A 20,032-nucleotide genomic window follows, 5' to 3' on the forward strand; every position below is an offset into this window, starting at 1 on the left:
TAGTGTGTCTCTTTATGTAGCGTTGTGGTCTCTCTCTATGTAGTGTTGTGGTGTCTCTCTCTATGTAGTGTTGTGGTGTCTCTCTTTATGTAGTGTTGTGGTGTCTCTCTTTATGTCGTGTGTCTCTCTTTATGTAGTGTTGTAGTGTGTCTCTTTATGTAGCGTTGTGGTCTATCTCTATGTAGTGTTGTGGTGTCTCTTTATGTAGTGTTGTGGTCTCTCTCTATGTAGTGTTGTGGTGTCTCTCTCTATGTAGTGTTGTGGTGTCTATCTATGTAGTGTTGTGGTGTCTCTCTTTATGTCGTAGTGTCTCTCTTTATGTAGTGTTGTAGTGTGTCTCTTTATGTAGCGTTGTGGTCTATCTCTATGTAGTGTTGTGGTGTCTCTTTATGTAGTGTTGTGGTGTCTATCTATGTAGTGTTGTGGTCTCTCTCTATGTAGTGTTGTGGTGTCTCTCTCTATGTAGTGTTGTGGTGTCTATATATGTAGTGTTGTGGTCTCTCTCTTTATGTAGTGTTGTGGTGTCTATCTATGTAGTGTTGTGGTGTCTCTCTTTATGTAGTGTTGTGGTCTCTATCTATGTAGTGTTGTGGTCTCTATCTATGTAGTGTTGTGGTGTCTCTTTTATGTAGTGTTGTGGTGTCTATCTATGTAGTGTTGTGGTCTCTCTCTATGTAGTGTTGTGGTGTCTCTCTCTATGTAGTGTTGTGGTGTCTATCTATGTAGTGTTGTGGTGTCTCTCTTTATGTCGTAGTGTCTCTCTTTATGTAGTGTTGTAGTGTGTCTCTTTATGTAGCGTTGTGGTCTCTCTCTTTATGTAGTGTTGTGGTGTCTCTCTTTGTAGTGTTGTGGTGTCTATCTATGTAGTGTTGTGGTGTCTCTCTTTATGTCGTAGTGTCTCTCTTTATGTAGTGTCGTAGTGTCTCTCTCTATGTAGTGTTGTGGTGTCTCTCTTTATGTAGCGTTGTGGTCTCTCTCTATGTAGTGTTGTGGTGTCTCTCTATGTAGTGTTGTGGTGTCTATCTTTGTAGTGTTGTGGTGTCTCTCTTTATGTAGTGTTGTGGTGTCTCTCTTTATGTAGCGTTGTGGTGTCTCTCTATGTAGCGTTGTGGTGTCTCTCTATGTAGTGTTGTGGTGTCTCTCTTTATGTAGCGTTGTGGTGTCTCTCTTTATGTAGCGTTGTGGTGTCTCTCTTTATGTAGTGTTGTGGTGTCTCTCTCTATGTAGTGTTGTGGTGTCTCTCTTTATGTAGCGTTGTGGTGTCTCTTTATGTAGTGTTGTGTTGTCTCTCTTTATGTAGTGTTGTAGTGTCTCTCTTTATGTAGTGTTGTGTTGTCTCTCTTTATGTAGTGTTGTGGTGTCTCTCTATGTAGTGTTGTAGTGTCTCTCTTTATGTAGTGTTGTGGTCTCTCTCTATGTAGTGTTGTGGTGTCTCTCTCTATGTAGTGTTGTAGTGTATCTCTTTATGTAGTGTTGTGGTCTCTCTCTATGTAGTGTTGTGGTGTCTCTCTCTATGTAGTGTTGTGGTGTCTATCTTTATGTAGTGTTGTGGTGTCTCTCTTTATGTCGTGTTGTGTCTCTCTTTATGTAGTGTTGTAGTGTGTCTCTTTATGTAGTGTTGTGGTCTCTCTCTATGTAGTGTTGTGGTGTCTCTTTATGTGGTGTTGTGGTTGTCTCTCTTTATGTAGTGTTGTAGTGTATCTCTTTATGTAGTGTTGTGGTGTCTATCTATGTAGTGTTGTGATGTCTCTCTTTATGTTGTAGTGTCTCTCTTTATGTAGTGTTGTAGTGTGTCTCTTTATGTAGCGTTGTGGTCTATCTCTATGTAGTGTTGTGGTGTCTCTTTATGTAGTGTTGTGGTCTCTCTCTATGTAGTGTTGTGGTGTCTCTCTCTATGTAGTGTTGTGGTGTCTATCTATGTAGTGTTGTGGTGTCTCTCTTTATGTCGTAGTGTCTCTCTTTATGTAGTGTTGTAGTGTGTCTCTTTATGTAGCGTTGTGGTCTATCTCTATGTAGTGTTGTGGTGTCTCTTTTATGTAGTGTTGTGGTCTCTCTCTATGTAGTGTTGTGGTGTCTCTCTCTATGTAGTGTTGTGGTGTCTATCTATGTAGTGTTGTGGTGTCTCTCTTTATGTGTTGTAGTGTCTCTCTTTATGTAGTGTTGTAGTGTGTCTCTTTATGTAGTGTTGTGGTCTCTCTCTATGTAGTGTTGTGGTGTCTCTTTATGTAGTGTTGTGGTGTCTCTCTTTATGTAGTGTTGTGGTGTCTCTCTTTAGTGTTGTAGTGTCTCTCTTTATGTAGTGTTGTAGTGTGTCTCTTTATGTAGCGTTGTGGTCTATCTCTATGTAGTGTTGTGGTGTCTCTTTATGTAGTGTTGTGGTCTCTCTCTATGTAGTGTTGTGGTGTCTCTCTTATGTAGTGTTGTGGTGTCTATCTATGTAGTGTTGTGGTGTCTCTCTTTATGTCGTGTTGTGTCTCTCTTTATGTAGTGTTGTAGTGTGTCTCTTTATGTAGCGTTGTGGTCTATCTCTATGTAGTGTTGTGGTGTCTCTTTATGTAGTGTTGTGGTGTCTATCTATGTAGTGTTGTGGTCTCTCTTTGTAGTGTTGTGGTGTCTCTCTCTATGTAGTGTTGTGGTGTCTATATATGTAGTGTTGTGGTCTCTCTCTTTATGTAGTGTTGTGGTGTCTATCTTTATGTAGTGTTGTGGTGTCTCTCTTTATGTAGTGTTGTGGTCTCTATCTATGTAGCGTTGTGGTCTCTATCTATGTAGTGTTGTGGTGTCTCTTTATGTAGTGTTGTGGTGTCTATCTATGTAGTGTTGTGGTCTCTCTCTATGTAGTGTTGTGGTGTCTCTCTTTATGTAGTGTTGTGGTGTCTATCTATGTAGTGTTGTGGTGTCTCACTTTATGTCGTGTGTCTCTCTTTATGTAGTGTTGTAGTGTGTCTCTTTATGTAGTGTTGTGGTCTCTCTTATGTAGTGTTGTGGTGTCTCTCTTTATGTAGTGTTGTAGTGTCTCTCTTTATGTAGTGTTGTAGTGTATCTCTTTATGTAGTGTTGTGGTCTCTCTTTATGTAGTGTTGTGGTGTCTCTCTTTATGTAGTGTTGTAGTGTATCTCTTTATGTAGTGTTGTAGTGTCTCTCTTTATGTAGTGTTGTAGTGTCTCTCTTTATGTAGTGTATCTCTTTATGTAGTGTTGTGTTGTCTCTCTTTATGTAGTGTTGTGTTGTCTCTCTTTATGTAGCGTTGTGGTGTCTCTCTATGTAGCGTTGTGGTGTCTCTCTATGTAGCGTTGTGGTGTCTCTCTTTATGTAGCGTTGTGGTGTCTCTCTCTATGTAGCGTTGTGGTGTCTCTCTTTATGTAGTGTTGTGGTGTCTCTCTCTATGTAGTGTTGTGGTGTCTCTCTATGTAGCGTTGTGGTGTCTCTTTATGTAGTGTTGTGGTGTCTCTCTCTATGTAGTGTTGTGGTGTCTCTCTTTATGTAGTGTTGTGTTGTCTCTCTTTATGTAGTGTTGTGGTGTCTCTCTATGTAGTGTTGTAGTGTCTCTCTTTATGTAGTGTTGTGGTGTCTCTCTATGTAGTGTTGTGGTGTCTCTCTTTATGTAGTGTTGTAGTGTGTCTCTTTATGTAGCGTTGTGGTCTCTCTCTATGTAGTGTTGTGGTGTCTCTCTCTATGTAGTGTTGTGGTGTCTATCTATGTAGTGTTGTGGTGTCTCTCTTTATGTAGTGTTGTGGTGTCTCTCTTTATGTAGTGTTGTAGTGTATCTCTTTATGTAGTGTTGTAGTGTCTCTCTTTATGTAGTGTTGTGGTGTCTCTTTATGTGGTGTTGTGGTTGTCTCTCTTTATGTAGTGTTGTAGTGTATCTCTTTATGTAGTGTTGTGGTGTCTATCTATGTAGTGTTGTGATGTCTCTCTTTATGTTGTAGTGTCTCTCTTTATGTAGTGTTGTGTGTGTCTCTTTTATGTAGCGTTGTGGTCTATCTCTATGTAGTGTTGTGGTGTCTCTTTATGTAGTGTTGTGGTCTCTCTCTATGTAGTGTTGTGGTGTCTCTCTCTTATGTAGTGTTGTGGTGTCTATCTATGTAGTGTTGTGGTGTCTCTCTTTATGTCGTAGTGTCTCTCTTTATGTAGTGTTGTAGTGTGTCTCTTTTATGTAGCGTTGTGGGCTATCTCTATGTAGTGTTGTGGTGTCTCTTTTATGTAGTGTTGTGGTGTCTATCTTTATGTAGTGTTGTGGTCTCTCTTATGTAGTGTTGTGGTGTCTCTCTTTATGTAGTGTTGTGGTGTCTCTCTTTATGTCGTGTGTCTCTCTTTATGTAGTGTTGTAGTGTGTCTCTTTATGTAGCGTTGTGGTCTCTCTCTTGTAGTGTTGTGGTGTCTCTCTATGTAGTGTTGTGGTGTCTATTATGTAGTGTTGTGGTGTCTCTCTTTATGTCGTAGTGTCTCTCTTTATGTAGTGTCGTAGTGTCTCTCTTTATGTAGTGTTGTGGTGTCTCTCTTTATGTAGCGTTGTGGTCTCTCTCTATGTAGTGTTGTGGTGTCTCTCTATGTAGTGTTGTGGTGTCTATCTATGTAGTGTTGTGGTGTCTCTCTTTATGTAGTGTTGTGGTGTCTCTCTTTATGTAGCGTTGTGGTGTCTCTCTTTTGTAGCATTGTGGTGTCTCTCTATGTAGCTTTGTGGTGTCTCTCTTTATGTAGTGTTGTGGTGTCTCTCTCTTATGTAGCGTTGTGGTGTCTCTCTTTATGTAGTGTTGTGGTGTCTCTCTTTATGTAGTGTTGTAGTGTCTCTCTTTATGTAGTGTTGTGTTGTCTCTCTTTATGTAGTGTTGTGGTGTCTCTCTATGTAGTGTTGTAGTGTCTCTCTTTATGTAGTGTTGTGTTGTCTCTCTTTATGTAGTGTTGTGGTGTCTCTCTTTATGTAGCGTGTCTCTCTTTATGTAGTGTTGTGTTGTCTCTCTTTATGTAGTGTTGTAGTGTCTCTCTTTATGTAGTGTTGTGTTGTCTCTCTTTATGTAGTGTTGTGGTGTCTCTTTATGTAGTGTTGTGGTGTCTCTTTATGTAGTGTTGTAGTGTCTCTCTTTATGTAGTGTTGTCTCTCTTTATGTAGTGTCTCTCTTTATGTAGTGTTGTGGTGTCTCTCTTTATGTAGTGTTGTAGTGTCTCTCTTTATGTAGTGTTGTAGTGTCTCTCTTTATGTAGTGTTGTAGTGTCTCTCTTTATGTAGTGTTGTGGTGTCTCTCTTTATGTAGTGTTGTAGTGTCTCTCTTTATGTAGTGTTGTGGTGTCTCTCTTTATGTAGTGTTGTAGTGTCTCTCTTTATGTAGTGTTGTGTTGTCTCTCTTTATGTAGTGTTGTGGTGTCTCTCTATGTAGTGTTGTAGTGTATCTCTTTATGTAGTGTTGTGTTGTCTCTCTTTATGTAGTGTTGTGGTGTCTCTCTTTATGTAGTGTTGTAGTGTATCTCTTTATGTAGTGTTGTGGTCTCTCTCTATGTAGTGTTGTGGTGTCTCTCTCTATGTAGTGTTGTGGTGTCTATCTATGTAGTGTTGTGGTGTCTCTCTTTATGTAGTGTTGTAGTGTGTCTCTTTATGTAGCGTTGTGGTCTCTCTCTATGTAGTGTTGTGGTGTCTCTTTATGTGGTGTTGTGGTTGTCTCTCTTTATGTAGTGTTGTAGTGTATCTCTTTATGTAGTGTTGTGGTGTCTATCTATGTAGTGTTGTGATGTCTCTCTTTATGTTGTAGTGTCTCTCTTTATGTAGTGTTGTAGTGTGTCTCTTTATGTAGCGTTGTGGTCTATCTCTATGTAGTGTTGTGGTGTCTCTTTATGTAGTGTTGTGGTCTCTCTCTATGTAGTGTTGTGGTGTCTCTCTCTATGTAGTGTTGTGGTGTCTATCTATGTAGTGTTGTGGTGTCTCTCTTTATGTCGTAGTGTCTCTCTTTATGTAGTGTTGTAGTGTGTCTCTTTATGTAGCGTTGTGGTCTATCTCTATGTAGTGTTGTGGTGTCTCTTTATGTAGTGTTGTGGTCTCTCTCTTTATGTAGTGTTGTGGTGTCTCTCTCTATGTAGTGTTGTGGTGTCTATCTATGTAGTGTTGTGGTGTCTCTCTTTATGTCGTAGTGTCTCTCTTTATGTAGTGTTGTAGTGTGTCTCTTTATGTAGCGTTGTGGTCTCTCTCTATGTAGTGTTGTGGTGTCTCTTTATGTAGTGTTGTGGTGTCTCTCTTTATGTAGTGTTGTGGTGTCTCTCTTTATGTCGTAGTGTCTCTCTTTATGTAGTGTTGTAGTGTGTCTCTTTATGTAGTGTTGTGGTCTATCTCTATGTAGTGTTGTGGTGTCTCTTTATGTAGTGTTGTGGTCTCTCTCTATGTAGTGTTGTGGTGTCTCTCTCTATGTAGTGTTGTGGTGTCTATCTATGTAGTGTTGTGGTGTCTCTCTTTATGTCGTAGTGTCTCTCTTTTATGTAGTGTTGTAGTGTGTCTCTTTATGTAGCGTTGTGGTCTATCTCTATGTAGTGTTGTGGTGTCTCTTTATGTAGTGTTGTGGTGTCTATCTATGTAGTGTTGTGGTCTCTCTCTATGTAGTGTTGTGGTGTCTCTCTCTATGTAGTGTTGTGGTGTCTATATATGTAGTGTTGTGGTCTCTCTCTATGTAGTGTTGTGGTGTCTATCTATGTAGTGTTGTGGTGTCTCTCTCTATGTAGTGTTGTGGTCTCTATCTATGTAGCGTTGTGGTCTCTATCTATGTAGTGTTGTGGTGTCTCTTTATGTAGTGTTGTGGTGTCTATCTATGTAGTGTTGTGGTCTCTCTCTATGTAGTGTTGTGGTGTCTCTCTCTATGTAGTGTTGTGGTGTCTATCTATGTAGTGTTGTGGTGTCTCTCTTTATGTCGTAGTGTCTCTCTTTATGTAGTGTTGTAGTGTGTCTCTTTATGTAGCGTTGTGGTCTCTCTCTATGTAGTGTTGTGGTGTCTCTCTCTATGTAGTGTTGTGGTGTCTATCTATGTAGTGTTGTGGTGTCTCTCTTTATGTAGTGTTGTGGTGTCTCTCTTTATGTAGTGTTGTAGTGTATCTCTTTATGTAGTGTTGTAGTGTCTCTCTTTATGTAGTGTTGTAGTGTATCTCTTTATGTAGTGTTGTGGTGTCTCTCTATGTAGTGTTGTGGTGTCTATCTATGTAGTGTTGTGTTGTCTCTCTTTATGTAGTGTTGTGTTGTCTCTCTTTATGTAGCGTTGTGGTGTCTCTCTATGTAGCGTTGTGGTGTCTCTCTATGTAGTGTTGTGGTGTCTCTCTCTATGTAGTGTTGTGGTGTCTCTCTCTATGTAGCGTTGTGGTGTCTCTCTTTATGTAGTGTTGTGGTGTCTCTCTCTATGTAGTGTTGTGGTGTCTCTCTATGTAGCGTTGTGGTGTCTCTTTATGTAGTTTTGTGGTGTCTCTCTTTATGTAGTGTTGTAGTGTCTCTCTTTATGTAGTGTTGTGTTGTCTCTCTTTATGTAGTGTTGTGGTGTCTCTCTATGTAGTGTTGTAGTGTCTCTCTTTATGTAGTGTTGTGTTGTCTCTCTTTATGTAGTGTTGTGGTGTCTCTCTTTATGTAGTGTTGTAGTGTCTCTCTTTATGTAGCGTTGTGGTCTCTCTTTATGTAGTGTTGTGGTGTCTCTCTTTATGTAGTGTTGTGGTGTCTATCTATGTAGTGTTGTGGTGTCTCTCTTTATGTCGTAGTGTCTCTCTTTATGTAGTGTTGTAGTGTGTCTCTTTATGTAGCGTTGTGGTCTCTCTCTATGTAGTGTTGTGGTGTCTCTTTATGTGGTGTTGTGGTTGTCTCTCTTTATGTAGTGTTGTAGTGTATCTCTTTATGTAGTGTTGTGGTGTCTATCTATGTAGTGTTGTGATGTCTCTCTTTATGTTGTAGTGTCTCTCTTTATGTAGTGTTGTAGTGTGTCTCTTTATGTAGCGTTGTGGTCTATCTCTATGTAGTGTTGTGGTGTCTCTTTATGTAGTGTTGTGGTCTCTCTCTATGTAGTGTTGTGGTGTCTCTCTCTATGTAGTGTTGTGGTGTCTATCTATGTAGTGTTGTGGTGTCTCTCTTTATGTCGTAGTGTCTCTCTTTATGTAGTGTTGTAGTGTGTCTCTTTATGTAGCGTTGTGGGCTATCTCTATGTAGTGTTGTGGTGTCTCTTTATGTAGTGTTGTGGTGTCTATCTATGTAGTGTTGTGGTCTCTCTCTATGTAGTGTTGTGGTGTCTCTCTCTATGTAGTGTTGTGGTGTCTCTCTTTATGTCGTAGTGTCTCTCTTTATGTAGTGTTGTAGTGTGTCTCTTTATGTAGCGTTGTGGTCTCTCTCTATGTAGTGTTGTGGTGTCTCTCTATGTAGTGTTGTGGTGTCTATCTATGTAGTGTTGTGGTGTCTCTCTTTATGTCGTAGTGTCTCTCTTTATGTAGTGTCGTAGTGTCTCTCTCTATGTAGTGTTGTGGTGTCTCTCTTTATGTAGCGTTGTGGTCTCTCTCTATGTAGTGTTGTGGTGTCTCTCTATGTAGTGTTGTGGTGTCTATCTATGTAGTGTTGTGGTGTCTCTCTTTATGTAGTGTTGTGGTGTCTCTCTTTATGTAGCGTTGTGGTGTCTCTCTATGTAGCGTTGTGGTGTCTCTCTATGTAGCTTTGTGGTGTCTCTCTTTATGTAGCGTTGTGGTGTCTCTCTCTATGTAGCGTTGTGGTGTCTCTCTTTATGTAGTGTTGTGGTGTCTCTCTTTATGTAGTGTTGTGGTGTCTCTCTTTATGTAGTGTTGTGGTGTCTCTTTATGTAGTGTTGTGGTGTCTCTCTTTATGTAGTGTTGTAGTGTCTCTCTTTATGTAGTGTTGTGTTGTCTCTCTTTATGTAGTGTTGTGGTGTCTCTCTTTATGTAGTGTTGTAGTGTCTCTCTTTATGTAGCGTGTCTCTCTTTATGTAGTGTTGTGTTGTCTCTCTTTATGTAGTGTTGTAGTGTCTCTCTTTATGTAGTGTTGTGGTGTCTCTTTATGTAGTGTTGTGGTGTCTCTTTATGTAGTGTTGTAGTGTCTCTCTTTATGTAGTGTTGTCTCTCTTTATGTAGTGTCTCTCTTTATGTAGTGTTGTGGTGTCTCTCTTTATGTAGTGTTGTAGTGTCTCTCTTTATGTAGTGTTGTAGTGTCTCTCTTTATGTAGTGTTGTCGTGTATCTCTTTATGTAGTGTCTCTCTTTATGTAGTGTTGTGGTGTCTCTCTTTATGTAGTGTTGTAGTGTCTCTTTATGTAGTGTTGTGGTGTCTCTTTATGTAGTGTTGTAGTGTCTCTCTTTATGTAGTGTTGTCTCTCTTTATGTAGTGTCTCTCTTTATGTAGTGTTGTGGTGTCTCTCTTTATGTAGTGTTGTAGTGTCTCTCTTTATGTAGTGTTGTGTTTTCTCTCTTTATGTAGTGTTGTGGTGTCTCTCTCTATGTAGTGTTGCACATATACCCAATCCATGTCTCAACTGTCTCAAGGTTTAAACATCCTTCTTTAACCCGTCTCCTCCTCTTCATCTACACTGATTAAAGTGGATTTAACAAGTGACATCGATAAGGGATTATAGCTTTCACCTGGGTCAGTCTATGTCATGGAAATATTGTTCTTAATGTTTTGTATACTCAGTTTGAATTGTATAGCCTAAACTGCAATGGTGTATATGTGATATTTAAATAGTGAATAAATAGATCTACCTCTTCTACAAGCTGGCGGAGAAGCTGAAAGACAGAGCTTTCCGCGCAACAGAAAGGAGGATAAAGGACTGTGTGAGGATGCAGCAGAAACACCACCAGCGGCTGGAGAGAACGTTCCTGAAGGAGAGCGTCAGGTCGGATAACTCAGACGCCATGAGTTTCTCTAGTTATAACAGCAGCAGCACGCTAAGCCGCAATCTTCCTCAGTTCAACACTGCCAACATGCCATACTCACAGGTCAGAGGTCAAAAGCATTTCTTCCCTGCTGCTTCGCTGTCAATTTCTTCATGAATGCATTTGATATTATTTTGATAGTCAACGGCAGTTTGAATAAATCATTTGATATTGTTTTTACGTTCCCTGATAAATAAGTTAAGGAGTAAGCTCAAGAAATTTCAGCTATTGATCATTGTCCTTTTTCATATGTCAAACTCTGCCTTGCTTTACATTTAGTAAATGATCTGTTTAATGTCCTCTCCTGAGTCCACATTTCGATCTTTTCAATCTATACAGGCCACTGTACACTCCACAGCCAAGGGGAGGACCAAGATTCACAAGAAGCTAGAGAAGAAGAAACAGGTGGACGGCACCTTTAAGATCTACGAGGATGGGAGGAAGAGTGTTCGCTCGCTGTCTGGCCTTCAGCTTGGCCAGGACGTCATGTTCCTAAAGCAGGTAGAACAAGTAGCTACTGTATGTAAAGACACAACATCCAAAACAGTTGGCTCTAACTAACTGAAAGTTAGCTTTAGAAAATAAACGCACTCTATTCTTCCAAACCCATTACATTTCCCACAGGCTTAGTGCTGAAACCTGGGTTATTTCCATTACATTTCCCACAGGCTTAGTGCTGAAACCTGGGTTATTTCCATTACATTTCCCACAGGCTTAGTGCTGAAACCTGGGTTATTTCCAATACATTTCCCACAGGCTTAGTGCTGAAACCTGGGTTATTTCCATTACATTTCCCACAGGCTTAGTGCTGAAACCTCCTGGGTTATTTCCATTACATTTCCCACAGGCTTAGTGCTGAAACCTGGGTTATTTCCATTACATTTCCCATAGGCTTAGTGCTGAAACCTGGGTTATTTCCAATACATTTCCCACAGGCTTAGTGCTGAAACCTCCTGGGTTATTTCCATTACATTTCCCACAGGCTTAGTGCTGAAACCTGGGTTATTTCCATTACATTTCCCACAGGCTTAGTGCTGAAACCTCCTGGGTTATTTCCATTACATTTCCCACAGGCTGAGTGCTGACACCTCCTGGGTTATTTCCATTAAAATGGTTTCTCTTCATTAATGTTCCTTCAACAGGAAACTTACGCCAACTCTCAGGACCACTCGCGCCTCAACATCCGGGACATGTTCCCTCACCACGGCAACAACCACGATCACCATGACAACGACCACTACGATGACGATGAACGTGCCGACACCATCTTCCACCTCTCCCGTGCCATCAGCGACCCGGTTCTCCACGAGGCCGCCTACTCCGAGATCAGCACTGACTCGGGCCGTGACTCCCTTTTCACCCGGCCCGGTCTTGGAACCATGGTGTTCCGACGGAACTACGTCTCCGATGGCCTCTTCGCCATTGGAGCCCGGGACGAGGGTTCTGTGGCTGGCTCCGAGCCGGTGGGCCGTGCCCCTAACGTCCGCCTCCGTGGCCGTCTCCCCCGGCGCCAGACCAGCCTGGATGATGCAATAAAGATAGACAGCATCATGAGCGCCCTGAGCCTCCAGGAGAGGAACCTGCAGGAGCTGCCCTGGGAGGAGGCTGACGTGGGCCTGGACGAGGAGCTGCCCTGGGAGGAGGCTGACGTGGGCCTGGACGAGGAGCTGGAGCCTGAGAGTGGACGCCTGGAGACGTTTCTTGCCTCCCAGAGCCTGGGGGAGTTCATGCCCATTTTCAGAAGGGAGAAGATTGACCTCCAAGCTCTGTTGCTCTGCTCAGACCAGGACCTGACCTCCATACACATCCCACTGGGACCCAGGAAGAAGCTGCTAAAGGCTTGTAAGAGACGGCTGGACACCCTGGAGGAACCAGAGGGCATCGAGGACACTGAGCTCTGACGGTCAGTATTACTGTACAAATTACTACATGAAGTCTATGACAGGCAAAGCACATTATTTTGTTAATCATGGCTCAAACAGCAGAAGGAATCAAGGACACTGAGCAAGGACACTGAGCAAGGACACTGAGAGGGTCAGTACAATAGACTTCCTTCCTATGTGTTTGTAGCTAATAGATAAATAGGGCCAGTTTGTATCTGATAGATAAATAGGGCCAGTTTGTAGCTGATAGATAAATAGGGCCAGTTTGTATCTGATAGATAAATAGGGCCAGTTTGTAGCTGATAGATAGATAGGGCCAGTTTGTAGCTGATAGATAAATAGGGCCAGTTTGTAGCTGATAGATAAATAGGGCCAGTTTGTAGCTGATAGATAAATAGGGCCAGTTTGTAGCTGATAGATAAATAGGGCCAGTTTGTAGCTGATAGATAAATAGGGCCAGTTTGTAGCTGATAGATAGATAGGGCCAGTTTGTAGCTGATAGATAAATAGGGCCAGTTTGTAGCTGATAGATAGATAGGGCCAGTTTGTAGCTGATAGATAAATAGGGCCAGTTTGTAGCTGATAGATAAATAGGGCCAGTTTGTAGCTGATAGATAGATAGGGCCAGTTTGTAGCTGATAGATAGATAGGGCCAGTTTGTAGCTGATAGATAAATAGGGCCAGTTTGTAGCTGATAGATAAATAGGGCCAGTTTGTAGCTGATAGATAGATAGGGCCAGTTTGTAGCTGATAGATAAATAGGGCCAGTTTGTAGCTGATAGATAGATAGATAGGGCCAGTTTGTAGCTGATAGATAGATAGGGCCAGTTTGTAGCTGATAGATAAATAGGGCCAGTTTGTAGCTGATAGATAAATAGGGCCAGTTTGTAGCTGATAGATAGATAGGGCCAGTTTGTAGCTGATAGATAAATAGGGCCAGTTTGTAGCTGATAGATAAATAGGGCCAGTTTGTAGCTGATAGATAAATAGGGCCAGTTTGTAGCTGATAGATAGATATGGCCAGTTTGTAGCTGATAGATAAATAGGGCCAGTTTGTAGCTGATAGATAGATAGGGCCAGTTTGTAGCTGATAGATAAATAGGGCCAGTTTGTAGCTGATAGATAGATAGGGCCAGTTTGTATCTGATAGATAGATAGGGCCAGTTTGTAGCTGATAGATAAATAGGGCCAGTTTGTAGCTGATAGATAAATAGGGCCAGTTTGTAGCTGATAGATAGATAGGGCCAGTTTGTAGCTGATAGATAAATAGGGCCAGTTTGTAGCTGATAGATAAATAGGGCCAGTTTGTAGCTGATAGATAGATAGGGCCAGTTTGTAGCTGATAGATAAATAGGGCCAGTTTGTAGCTGATAGATAGATAGGGCCAGTTTGTAGCTGATAGATAAATAGGGCCAGTTTGTAGCTGATAGATAGATAGATAGGGCCAGTTTGTAGCTGATAGATAAATAGGGCCAATTTGTAGCTGATAGATAAATAGGGCCAGTTTGTAGCTGATAGATAGATAGGGCCAGTTTGTAGCTGATAGATAAATAGGGCCAGTTTGTAGCTGATAGATAGATAGGGCCAGTTTGTAGCTGATAGATAAATAGGGCCAGTTTGTAGCTGATAGATAAATAGGGCCAGTTTGTAGCTGATAGATAGATAGGGCCAGTTTGTAGCTGATAGATAAATAGGGCCAGTTTGTAGCTGATAGATAAATAGGGCCAGTTTGTAGCTGATAGATAGATAGGGCCAGTTTGTAGCTGATAGATAAATAGGGCCAATTTTTAGCTGATAGATAAATAGGGCCAGTTTGTAGCTGATAGATATATAGGGCCATCTAGTGGTGTGCTATAGTAAAACACCTGTGATTGAAATACATGTAGACGATTAGTAATATGTATTCCCTCTATATAAAAAGTCCATTTCTAGAACAGAGATCACACTGTATGTATTTTGTTTTGTTCATCCACAGAGAGATCTGGATACTTCATCTAGAATGACACACAGAGTCCTGTCTGCCTAGCAGCTCTAGTCCATGGAGAGCTGTGGTCCTGCCTAGCAGCTCTAGTCCATGGAGAGCTGTGGTCCTGCCTAGCAGCTCTAGGTCATGGAGAGCTGTGGTCCTGCCTAGCAGCTCTAGTCCATGGAGAGCTGTGGTCCTGCCTAGCAGCTCTAGGTCATGGAGAGCTGTGGTCCTGCCTAGCTGCTCTAGTCCATGGAGAGCTGTGGTCCTGCCTAGCAGCTCTAGTCCATGGAGAGCTGTGGTCCTGCCTAGCAGCCCTAGTCCATGGAGAGCTGTGGTCCTGCCTAGCAGCCCTAGTTCATGGAGAGCTGTGGTCCTGCCTAGCTGCTCTAGTCCATGGAGAGCTGTGGTCCTGCCTAGCAGCTCTAGTCCATGGAGAGCTGTGGTCCTGCCTAGCAGCCCTAGTTCATGGAGAGCTGTGGTCCTGCCTAGCAGCCCTAGTCCATGGAGAGCTGTGGTCCTGCCTAGCAGCCCTAGTTCATGGAGAGCTGTGGTCCTGCCTAGCTGCTCTAGTCCATGGAGAGCTGTGGTCCTGCCTAGCAGCTCTAGTCCATGGAGAGCTGTGGTCCTGCCTAGCAGCCCTAGTTCATGGAGAGCTGTGGTCCTGCCTAGCAGCCCTAGTCCATGGAGAGCTGTGGTCCTGCCTAGCAGCTCTAGTTCATGGAGAGCTGTGGTCCTGCCTAGCAGCCCTAGTTCATGGAGAGCTGTGGTCCTGCCTAGCAGCCCTAGTCCATGGAGAGCTGTGGTCCTGCCTAGCAGCCCTAGGTCATGGAGTCCTGAGATGGTGTTAGGATTATCCACACAGAGCTGTGGTCCTGCCTGACTAACGCCACTCCCCAGGGACAGCACTCCCTGGCTGGGGACACAGAGAACATTACACTGGGGTCTGGTAGAGTCCCTAGGGTCCTGGTGTCGTGCATGAGAGGGCGTCTTTAATTACATACCCAGATGGTCTGGCAGGGCCGGGTGTGCTGTAGGATGGTGCCTACTCACTTACTGTCATTGGCACGGATGTTTCCCATATGGAATACTGTCATTCGTTTGCAACTGAGCATTTGATCATGTTTTTAGTCTATATATTTGTGAAAATGTGTAATGTTATTTACGTATTTATTATTTATTAATTGTAAATGTTTTGTTTATTGTTTATTACAGACATTACTGTCCAGTTTTGTTACTTTAGTATGTATAATAGTTGTACAATTCTCCAGTTAGCTCAGATGAAAAGCTGACCATGTCCTTGACACAGAATATAAAAAGGATTAAACTCTGTTATATTTATTTGTAATGTTTATTTAACTAGACAAGTCAGTTAAGAACACATTCTTATTTTACAATGACATATATGTGTCCCAAATTGCACCCTATTCTCTACTTTTGACAAGGGCCAATAGGGATCTGGTAAAAAATAAAAAATAAAGTAGTGCACAACGTAGGGAATAGGGTACCATTTGGGATGTTGGCACGTTTCTGTTTTTAAGGACAGTTTGCATGTTAATGAAGATACTGGAACATGAGGTTATCAGTCAGTCAGTCTGTCTGTGGCTACCTCCCAAATAGCACTCTATCCCCTATGTATAGTGCACTACTTTTGCACAGGGCCCATAGGGATCTATATAGGGAACAGGGAACCATTTGGAATGCATCCTGTCTGTGCCAAGGTAAGTGTTATCTCATGTTGCTCCGGGAATCCAGTTCGGGGTATAGTGTTTCACAAGAGTTCTGCCTTTGGACTGGTGGACTCTGTTGCATGACTGTGCATGAACAACCTCTCCCTCATTGTTTTTTTTACCTTTATTTATCTAGGCAAGTCAGTTAAGAAAAAAACCTTATTTTACACTGACGGCATAATGTCAGCAAGACAAAGGACCTGATCGTGGACTATAGAAAAAGGAGGACCAAACGGGCTGAAGTGGAGCTGGTTGAGAGTTTCAATTTCCTTGGTGTCCACATAACCAACAAACCATCATGGTCCAAACACAGCAAGACAGTTGTGAAGGGGGCACGACATAACCTTTTTCCCCTCAGGAGACTGAAAAGATTTGGCATGGGTCCCCAGATCCTCAGAAAGTTCTACAGCTGCACCATCGAGAGCATCCTGACCGGTTGCATCACCGCCTGGTATGGCAACTGCTCAGCATCTGACCGTAAGGCACTACAGAGGGTAGTGTGTATGGCCCAGTACATCACTGGGGCCAAGCTTCCTGCCATCCAGGACCTAGGCGGTGTCAGAGGAAGGCCCAACATTCTATCAGGCACATAATAACGACACAATTCCCAGAAAATAGCCTTAATTAAAGGTCCAAGCGTTTCACCAGCGAGATTCTCACATGCCAAAGGAATAGATTAGCAAAGCGTTACATCGACACTCATTGACTAGAAAACATCTTGTGCCTTTTTTTCATAAAAGTAGATGATGTTTTCTCATGCAACGTATTTCAATTACTTTACTACATCACATTAATTATGCAATGATAATTAGTTTGATGGATACCCTGGGCTTTGTACAACGTTATGAAGTACGTCGAGATTCCATCTTAATTCTCTCTAACTTTATGAAAAAAAGATTCATTCAATTAATCCATTAACTTCTCTCATACTGGGAAGAAAAAAATAAAACACATTTTCTGTCCGCAGGTTTATTTCAAATGTAGTAGTACCCAGATGAAGAAAATCCAATAAGCGTTTTATAGTTACATCGTTAGTGTACGTTAACCAAAAGTGGACACACTCCAATCAGTTTCTGAGACAATCGCCCAGACTTTGTAGACAGTTTTTTAATGCTTAAACCTCATCTGTATCAAATGATCCATTAAAGGACGAACTCAAAACCTACGTACGTCTACGTATGGGTGGTTTTAAATGTATCTAATTATATTCCCAGTATTACTTTATCAAATCTCTAGTCATCGATTATACATACATAGAATTCATAATATTTTCATATATTATATATATATATATATATATATATATATATATATATATATATCATGGAATCCATATAGCACATTAGAAATTCTTTGGTACTCACATCAACCATTCCATTTGCGTTTTCAAGGACTCTCCACAGCAGAACAAAAGGATCATGGGATCCTCAACGGTTCTCTAACCTCCCAGAAACAACAACACAATCAAGCCTCACAGGAACTAAAGACCTTCAGCAGCTTTCTAAAATATCATCCTGCTCACAATACCACCCTGTGATGGGCAGTGAAGGAACGGAACCCCAAGATAACGTTATATCAAAGCTTATTATCCAAAATTCAATCATCTGATGAAGCATAATTCTATATGTTACTATCCAAACTTCAGATTAAGACTAATTTCCATATTCACACAACTCTCATATCACAGTCACACAATGCTATTCTCAAACATACCTAATCAATTAGTTGTTTTTCAACAATATTTTAACCTGCAGGAATATTTTCACATTTCTATCTCATGATTAGTTCCTAGGATAATACAACTCATACATTTACATGTTTCAATACTTCTTAAATGGGGTACATGTTTAAAACAAGTACATGTTTATAACTATTACAGGTTTATAACTATTACAGGTGCACCTTACTATCTTATACTATATCGTAAATGGTCTTAACTAGTTCACACAGATTCCGGATGTTTTAACATTAAATGGCCAAAACCAGTTCACACAGATTCTAGATAATTAGCGCTAAATTACCAAACCCAGGGCATACCTGCTAGCACTGTCACGAACGTCGTTGTAAGGATTGTCGGACCAAAGTGCAGCGTGGTATGGGTTCAACATATTTATTTAGTGAACCGGCACAACAACAAAAAAACAACGCACAAACGAAATGTGAAGCTATGGCATGCTCACAGGCAACTAACCTAAAAACAAGATCCCACAAAAACCCAGTGGGAAAATGCTGCCTAAATATGATCCCTAATCAGAGACAATGATAGCCTTTGATTGGGAACCATACCAGGCCAACATAGAAATATAAAAACTAGAGTACCCACCCTAGTCACATCCCGACCTAATCAAATTAGAGAATAAATGGCTCTAACGTCAGGGCTTGACAAGCACATTTAAAATTATTGGAATTCACCACTTCTGAGGATCACTTAGAAGGTCTCACAGGCACTTTTCAGAAGGTGGTCCTTCTTCCAATAGGGTTTCACCAGGTACTGTGCTTCACACAGAACCCACAGCCACCCTGGTCCCTCACCCCTACCGACCGCACCAATCCCAACGTGATCAATTCAGTGTCAGGACGGCTCTAGGTCGCCCGCAATTGACCATTGATAGGTGTCTGAGTCGACTAACTCTCAGATCATCCTCCACTGACTCGACCCTGCTTACGCCTCCAAGGTGCCCCCCTCACACAGGAATACACACTCAAAGCCTACGTAACAGAGGCTTTTCTAAAAACTCAACTTTGAGTGTTTCGCTCACCTCTTTATTTTTTTAAAACTAAGTTTGAGATGTGGTATCCACTCGGCTCGCTGCCTCTCAGATCAAAGGTGGGTCCATCTGATTTGTTCCCGAAGTGTAGTTCCCAAGTTTGAGGGATCCCTCATGCACGATTTACCAAGGTCGTCAGGAGCGGTCACCAAGTGAAAATTCACATCCCATCCTCGTCGCCAAATGTGGTGGTTAATTTCTTTACTATCAAATGAGGAGAGACAAACTTACCACACCAGTCAGGGTCATACTTAAACTAAATCTTGACTCACTTATTAACAAGGGAGCAGGTCAATACAACACACACATATAAAGTGAATCGATTGAGTGCTCTACAATAATGATGGCTGGTCGACGATTCATGGTCAAATGATTCGTTGAGAGCCCCGAGACAAAATTACAAAGTTATTTTATAGCCAAGATACACCCCTTTCAACCTAAATGACGAACAACCGATATATAGAATGAGTCACAAGGTTAAGATCTGTATGAAAGATACCTATAATAGATAGAAGACAGTATCTGCTGTGTCAACAGTTTTCATTGTATAGACCAGAGTCTGGCCCTCCTACTCCAAACTGGAACCATCTCTCTCTGGTATGGTATAGAACAGAAATATTAACCTATCTAGCGCAGTGGAACCCCTCGACAACATTCCGCTGAAAAGGCAGCACGTGAAATTCAAAAATATTTTTTCCGAAATATGTAACTTTCACACATTAACAAGTCCAATACAGCAAATAAAATATAAACATCTTGTTAACTCTTTTAGGGATAGGGGGCAGCCTTTTCACTTTGGATGAATAGCGTGCCCAGAGGAACTGCCTCCTACTCTGTCCCAGATGCAATATATGCATATCATTAGAGTAGCCTAGTGGTTAGAGTGTTGGACTAGTAACCGGAAGGTTGCAAGTTCAAACCCCCGAGCTGACAAGGTACAAATCTGTCGTTCTGCCCCTGAACAGGCAGTTAACCCACTGTTCTTAGGCCATCATTGAAAATATGAATTTGTTCTTAACTGACTTGCCTAGTTAAATAAAGGTAAAATAAATGACCATTGGATAGAAAACACTCTGAAGTTTCTAAAACTGTTTGAATGATGTCTGTGAGTATAACATAACTCATATGGCAGGTGGAAACCTGAGAAAAATCCAACCAGGAAGTAGGAAATCTGAGGTTGGTCGATTTTCAACTCTCCGCCTATTGAAATCCCAGTGGAACATGGATCTGTTTGCACTTCCTACGGCTTCCACTAGATGGCAACAGTCAGAACCTTGAATGAAGCTTCTACTCTGATGTGCCCCCCTTTGTTGTTACATCTGCTGCTAGCTGTTTAGTATCTATGTATAGTCATTTTATAAATTACCTGGACTAACCTGTACCCCCACACATTGACTCGGTACCGGTACCCCCTGTATATAACAAATATTGATATGTAATTTTCTGGTGTCACTTTTTTATATATTTTATATATATATTTTTACTTTAGTTTATTTAGTAAATATTTTCTTAACTCTATTTCTTGAACTGCATTGCTGGTTAAGGGCTTGTAAAGTAAGCATTTCACTGTAAAGGTGAACTACACCTGTTGTATTCGGCGCTTGTGCCAAATACAATTTGAATTGAATGTGTTTTGTATGTAACTTCAATGGTTATGTATGCACTCACTACTGCAAGTCCAAGATGTGTGGATACAATAATATATGCCATTTAGCAGACGCTTTTATCCAAAGCGACTTACAGTCATGTGTGCATACATTCTACGTATGGGTGGTCCCGGGGATCGAACCCACTACCCTGGCGT

At 41.6% G+C, this 20,032-nt stretch overlaps 1 protein-coding gene across 1 annotated transcript in view; it reads left to right on the plus strand.

Moving 5' to 3' along the window:
• Window positions 1-13,869, plus strand: part of LOC118381269 (pre-mRNA splicing regulator USH1G-like) — a 32,000-nt gene extending 18,131 nt beyond the window's left edge. The window contains exons 3-6 of the mRNA XM_052477670.1: window positions 9,720-9,944; window positions 10,221-10,382; window positions 11,024-11,784; window positions 13,740-13,869. Coding sequence (XP_052333630.1) covers window positions 9,720-9,944; window positions 10,221-10,382; window positions 11,024-11,782 — 1,146 coding nt within the window. The 3' untranslated portion in view covers window positions 11,783-11,784; window positions 13,740-13,869. The remainder of the gene's footprint in view (window positions 1-9,719; window positions 9,945-10,220; window positions 10,383-11,023; window positions 11,785-13,739) is intronic.
• Window positions 13,870-20,032: the final 6,163 nt, after the last annotated feature.

This window comes from Oncorhynchus keta, chromosome 24 (genome assembly GCF_023373465.1).
Source record: "Oncorhynchus keta strain PuntledgeMale-10-30-2019 chromosome 24, Oket_V2, whole genome shotgun sequence".
NCBI classification, from domain to species: Eukaryota; Metazoa; Chordata; class Actinopteri; order Salmoniformes; family Salmonidae; genus Oncorhynchus; species Oncorhynchus keta.